A 6,862-nucleotide genomic window follows, 5' to 3' on the forward strand; every position below is an offset into this window, starting at 1 on the left:
AATTATTTTTCAGAAGTTTGGCGAAGTCAAAAAAAAAAAAAAAAAAAAAAAAAAAGTTTGGCGAGGTCATGTGATAACTGTTACATTTCTCCGCGCTTCTAAAGTGGGACCGATCACATTCGTTTGTGGTTAGGTACAAAATAATTTGAAATCACTTTATAGCGATTGACGGGAGTATTTCTATTACCAATCATGAGTACAGATAATATAGAGACGTTATATATGAGTCAGAAAGATCGTTTTTACTGGTGAAAAAGCGCAGATATGTGCTCAACTTCTAAACAATCGATCACCGTTCACTAATATCGATCTTCAGTAGTTAAACTAATTTAAGTATTTATAGTAATATCGCGCTATTTAAGTACTTACGTCTGTACTGGTACTGCTTACATAATATTTTGTGTTATGCATCTAATATCCAGCAGCAGTACTAAAACTTGAAGTAAATATCATGGTGTTAGGGAAATTCATTTAGTACAATGTTATATATCACAGTGCAATAGCTGCAGACGTTTAATTCACGTTTATAAATTATAATGTTCCTTGAGCTTGTTTGGACAAGTTGTGAACAGCTGTGACTCATATTGATGTCCGATTCGCAAATGAATCACTCTTTTGAGCCGGATCTTTTGAATGAATCATTTGAGTTGCGTGGTTGAATTCGGAATCGCATACTAGCACACTACTCTTTCCATTCCTGCCATAGAAAGACATGATAAAAGTAGTAAAAATAGCATGCTAGTATGCGGTTCCGAACGAGTTCTGAATCAGTCAGGCAACTGAGTCGTTCACCGAAATGAATCAGATTCGGACACGGTGACTCACCGTCAGTTTCCCGAAACCAGGAAAAGAAGTGGAGCGAATACTGGAACTAACCTCAGCAGAAAGCCACTGTTAAAGCTCGGATGTTCATCTGATATATTCAACACGAACAAAACACTGTTTTTCTAGAACATAAGCTCGTTACTGTGGTAGTTTGTGTGCGGATAACGCTCTCGGTTAGTTTAGTTGAAGCGCGTTTGTTTGTTTGTTTGTTTGTTTGCACATGAGCAGAAGTTTACACTAGAAGAGATTCAGCAGCACAGAAGTCGGATCATCTGCTTTAGTGTGTGTTTTGGTAAGTCCTGCTGAACTGTGGTGTTGAAGTGTGTCAGTGTTTGTGGATTCACTCCGGTTCTGTGTGTGATGTGATGTGATGTTCTCAGGTGTGATGTACAGCAGGTGAGGTCCTGATGGATTCAGACTGGATCTCCTCAGATGTGTCTGCTGGGTTTGACATCAGGCTCCTCACACTGGTGCTGATGCTGTGCTTCAGTCTGCTGTGTGGATTCAGTCCTGTGTGTGTCATGAGACGAGCCGCTCGCTTCAGCTCAGATCCAGGTCTGAGGAACTTTCTCATGACTGTAGTATGTTGATAAAACCTGTCTTGTTCAGACACAATTATGTACTTTCAAATGAAGATGTTGATCCGTGTGTGTGTGTGTGTTTTCAGGCTCTCGCCACAGGGTTTTGAGTTTGGCGTCGTGTTTGGCCTGTGGGGTTTTTCTGGCCTCCTGTTTGCTGGAGCTTCTGCCGGACTATCTGAACCGCATGAGAGACACATTCAGTCATCTGCACGTCACTGTGAGTCTCTTCTGATGAAATCCAACACATTCTGGGTTACTATTTTGTTTTTTCAGTTTTTGTTTTTTAAAAGAAATCTCTTCTGCTCAAGGCTGCATTTATTTGCTCAAAAATACAGTAAAAATAGTAAAATATTATTACAATGTAAAACAGCTGTTTTCCGTGTGAATGTCTGTTCAAGTGTAATTTATTTCTGTGATGCGCAGCTGAATTTTCAGCATCATTACTCCAGTCTTCAGTGTCCCATGATCCTTCAGAAATCATTCTAATATGCTGATTTGCTGCTCAACAAACATTTATGATTATTAGCAATGTTGAAAACAGTTGTGCTGCACAATATGTTTGTGGAAACCGTCATACATTTTATTTTTTTTAGGACTCACAGATGAATAGAAAGTTCAAAAGAATAGCATTTGTATGATGTAGAAATTAAAACAGAAATGTGTCACAGTTTCCACAAAAATATGATGCAGCACAAATCTTTTGTAAGATTTATTTTATTTTATTTTATTTTCAAAACACACACACACACATACACAAATAAATGAATAAATATATGGGTCAAATATATGGGTCATCTTGTCAGTCATATTTACAACAAAAATCCATTTATGACATATTAAAAGACTAATTACTTTCACCCCAAATACTAAATAGTTGTAATTTTACATTTTTAAAATCTGCCACTGTCCTAGCTTTTGCCTATTTGCCAGTAAGATTTTTTTTACTCATTTAAAACACAAAAATATTTAATATGCTCCCTTATTCTTTTATAGATTTTAATATGTACAAGTCAGAATAAGCATCTTGTTTGAATTTTTACATAAATATTGTTACACTGAATGACAGTGTAACATTATTTCAACCAAATTTTTGACATTTTAGTCTCCAAAATGTATTTGAAACCTTAAAAGTAGACACTTTACTTACATTTAATGTGCTTTCTATGGACAAAAAATCACTTTTCTTAACATCTTTGACCCAGGACCACAAAACCACTCATGAGAGACAATTTCCATTGATGTGTGGTTTGTTATGATAAGACAATATTTGGCTGAGATAATCACCTTTAAAGTTGTCCAAATGAAGTTCTTAGCAATGCTAAGTTTTGATATATTTATGGTAGGAAATTTACAAAATATCTTCATGGAACATGATCTTTACTTAATTTCCTAATGATTTTTGGCATAAAAGAAAAATCAATAATTCTGACCCACACAGTGTATTTTTGGCTATTGCTACAAATAAACCTCAGCGACTTAAGACTGGTTTTGTGCTCCAGGGTCACAAATATATTATTATTTTTAGGATTATTAAAGTTTTTTTAGTTTGTAAAGCATGGTTCCAGTTCTGTCATGCCTGATTCTCTGTCTCCGTCTGTGCGCAGCTCCACTTCCCGTTATCCGAGTTCATCCTGGCCATGGGTTTCCTGGTGGTGTTTGTGGTGGAGCAGATGCTGCTGGCGTTCAGAGAGCAGACGTGTGACGCGTCTCAAGAGAAGCAGGCGCTGATGGACTGTCATGACAGAGACGCCGCTCCCCATCGTTCCAGAAGGAGCGTCTCCTGGTCGGACGGCCCGTGCGCGGTGGACGACGGCCGCTCTCACGTGGGTCTGCGCGTGTTCCTGCTGCTCTTCTGTCTGTGTGTGCGTGCGTTCCTGGAGGGTCTGAGCGTGGGCTCTCAGCGTGAGCGTCTGCTGGAGTCGTGTGTGACGCTGCTGTTCTATAAGGGCGTCGTGGCCTTCAGTCTGGCCGTGCGTCTGACCCATCACGCTCTCCGGCGGACGCTGGTGGCCGGCGCTCTGCTGCTGTTCTCGGTCGCGTGTCCGGCCGGGATCGGGATGGGTCTGGCGCTGGACGGGGCGACGGCCGGTCCGCAGGTGCAGCTGGTGCGCTGCGCCGTGGAGGGTCTGACGGCCGGGATCTTCGTCAACGTGTGCGTGCTGGGATCCGTGTGGCAGGAATTGGGCCCTCCGAAGCATCGCATCCATAAAGTGGCTTTCCTCCTCACCGGCTTCGCTCTGGTTACTGCCATCCTGTTTACTAAAGTCTGAACTCACTCAGAGTCGTCATACGCCTCGCTGATCTGAGTTTTTGAGCCAAAATTATCCACAAATAATTTTCACGCAAAATCACTCAAAGTTCATGAGCTCAGATCAATGACGCCTACAGTAAATCAGCTCCAAAAATAAATACACAACCTGTGCTGATTGAAAGAAAACAAGCTGACAGAAAGATTGAATCCAGGATTTGGTGATAATTCAGCGTAATGAGAGATTTACAGGCCGTTTTTAAAAGGTTGCTCATTTTTGAGCAGGAACAACCAAGGATTTTCAGCACAGCACGAGAATTAAAACCAAGTAAAGAAAATTTCAGAAATAATTTAAAGACATAATATAATATGTGCTGTAAATGTAAATGTCTGTGGAGAAAACAGCTGAATTAACAACACTTTAGAGTTTAAATAACACAACTTCCAACAGATCTACATTATGTTTTACTATGGGTATATATATATATATATATATGATTAATCATGATTATTCGCATGCAAAATAAAAGTTTATCTTTACATAAAATATGTGTGTATATCATCATTATCATGTATATGTAAATACACACAGATGCATGCATTTAAGAAAAATATATTTATATAGAAAATATTTATATGTTCATATAATACAAATATATGTAAATACACATATGTATACATATAAATAATTTTAAATTATATACATGCACATACATGTGTATTTAAATATACATAATTAATATACACTGCACATATTTTATGAAAACACTTTTATTTTGCATGCAATTAATTGCGATTAATCGTTTGACAGCCCTTACATATATATATATATATATATATATATATATATACAACTGTTATTACATCTTCTGATCACACTTCAAAAATAAAAAATATCGTCCTCAGTATTTTTTTATTTTCCAGTTCAAATGTCCAAATTTTCTTAAAGCAAAATAACGTAATGTAATGTAATGTAATTTCTTTTCTGAGAAACTGATTAAAATGAAGAGAGTTTATGATTAAAACAAGAACAAATATCTGTCAATGGAGTCAGAAAAATCAACTTAACTCAAAGTGAAAACTAGTTTTCATTCTCCACTGAAAGATATTTGTTCTTGTTTCAAACAAAAACTCACTTTTGTTCAATTTCTCTACAAACAAAACAAAACTTTATTTTGCATTTCAGGTGAATGTATCCTGATTTAAGAATGCTTAAAGAAATTTGTACTGGAAAACAAGACAAAAATACTGATGAAATACTCACCATTTTTTGGACTTTATGGAATTTAAGACATTTTAAGGTGTTGATTTGTGGAAGGAAGAATGAAGGCTCTTTAAGAGCCACATAAAGCCTGTATTAGATTGAAGTGCAGGACATACAGCTGATCCTGGATCAGCACTGGATTGACCAATCACAGCACAGCACAGCTGCTTCATGATGTCAGATCATGCAAACATGAACGTTTCTGTTACAGTCATGTTTCTGCATGGTTTCAGTTTGCTTAACTATGTTTTCATTTTCATATTAATCATGAAACATATCTGCTGTGTAAACGGGTCAGTTAATCAATCATTCAGTCACTTTCACTGCTGTTTTTCTTGTTTGCTTTGAATTATGAAAAATAATCAGAAAGCATACTAACAGACAGGTTTATTTCCTATGGAGACATCATGAGGAGAATATAAACTACTAGCAATGTTTGACATTTTCTGCTGTTTTAGTTTAAATATCCTGCATTTTATATTAATATGTATTAGATCAAGTATTACAGTATTGGACATGTGGGATCAGGCTACAGTTATAAACTGCATTGATTGTGTATTCATGTGTGAGACATTTATATGATCCTGCAGCAAACTGACACACACATCTGTATTATCAGAGAATCATCTGTCATAAGAACTAAAGTGTTTACGACAGTATTTGATCACAATAAACATCTGATGACATTACTTATTGTGTTTGACACACACATTACTCATCAGATACTCCATTACTCAATACCTGAACCTCCAAAGATCTGCTGTAATGACTGAACTGCTCAAAACTGTTCATTTACAGAAACTAAGAGTGGCAATTTAAATAGTTTACTTATATAAATATGCTAAATTATCTTTATAATATTCATCTAATTAAACTAAATAATGTTAAATAATGTAATTATTTTAATTCTAGTGTGTGTGTTTGAGTGTGTTGTGTATGTTAGTGTGTGGCGGTGACGCATTACTAGTAAGGTGAGTTACGTAATCTACTTTTCTCAAGTAACTAGTAAAGTAACATTACTAGTACTTTTTAATTTACAAGAAAATATGTGCGTCACTTTGTTTTCTCACGCATTGACTGGCAGCTGCGGTGTTGTCATGTTGACAGGAATCAGGAGTGAGTGCGGAGGCGTCGTGTGTGCTGTGTAAACATGTTACTGTAGTTCTAGATTAAATGTCAGCACGCTTTTACTCATCTCACTCGCTCAAACACACATTCAGTATTCCTCAAAATTAACCAAAACGATGAAATGTCAGAATATGACACTAACGTAATAATTATCCTTATGCATTTAAACCCATTTTATAAACCAGTGTCTTTGCTGCCGACCTTCGATGATTCAGTTCAACCACACTAATGAGCAAAAACCACTTTAGATAAACGTTTGTGTCCCTTTTTTATTGGTGAAGAGTGTTGATCTTTTTTCTCCTGCGACCTGTTCCTTATGCAGTCCAGAATGGCAGAAAGGTTTGTTTGAGCTGCACCCTCTACAGTACAGCCTGAAGATTATTTATTTCACTTTTGTTGTGAACACACACTTAAATGAGCCAAAACATGAACTTTTTATATAATAAAAAACATACAAGCAGGCCCAGCCCAGATGATAAAAGTAACGCAGAAGGAATATGACACATTACTTTTGATAAAAAGTAACTAACGCAATTAGTTACTCTTTAGGAAGCAATGCAATATTGCAATGCATTACTTGTAAAAGTACCGTTCCCCAATACTCGTGTAGAGTGTGTGTGTGTACAGTGTGTTAGAGTGTGTTTATTTGTTAAGTGTGTGTGTGTGTGTATTACTAGCAACATGCTAGTAACTGGCTAATCATGCTAGAAACATGCTAGTAACTTGTTTATCATGCTCAAAACATGCTAGCAACTGGCTAATCAAGCTAGAAGCATGTTAACAACATGCTAGCCATGGTAGAAACATGCTAATAAC

The 6,862-nt window shown here is 36.8% G+C and overlaps 1 protein-coding gene across 1 annotated transcript; it reads left to right on the top strand.

Moving 5' to 3' along the window:
- Nucleotides 1–773: 773 nt before the first annotated feature.
- On the top strand, nt 774–5,607 carry slc39a3 (solute carrier family 39 member 3). Its single transcript, XM_051130911.1, has 4 exons — nt 774–1,117; nt 1,206–1,380; nt 1,493–1,623; nt 3,011–5,607. Exons 2-4 carry the CDS (start codon nt 1,233–1,235, stop codon nt 3,674–3,676), a joined length of 945 nt encoding a protein of 314 aa, XP_050986868.1. The 5' UTR covers nt 774–1,117; nt 1,206–1,232; the 3' UTR covers nt 3,677–5,607.
- Nucleotides 5,608–6,862: the final 1,255 nt, after the last annotated feature.

This window comes from Labeo rohita, chromosome 16 (genome assembly GCF_022985175.1).
Source record: "Labeo rohita strain BAU-BD-2019 chromosome 16, IGBB_LRoh.1.0, whole genome shotgun sequence".
NCBI classification, from domain to species: domain Eukaryota; kingdom Metazoa; phylum Chordata; class Actinopteri; order Cypriniformes; family Cyprinidae; genus Labeo; species Labeo rohita.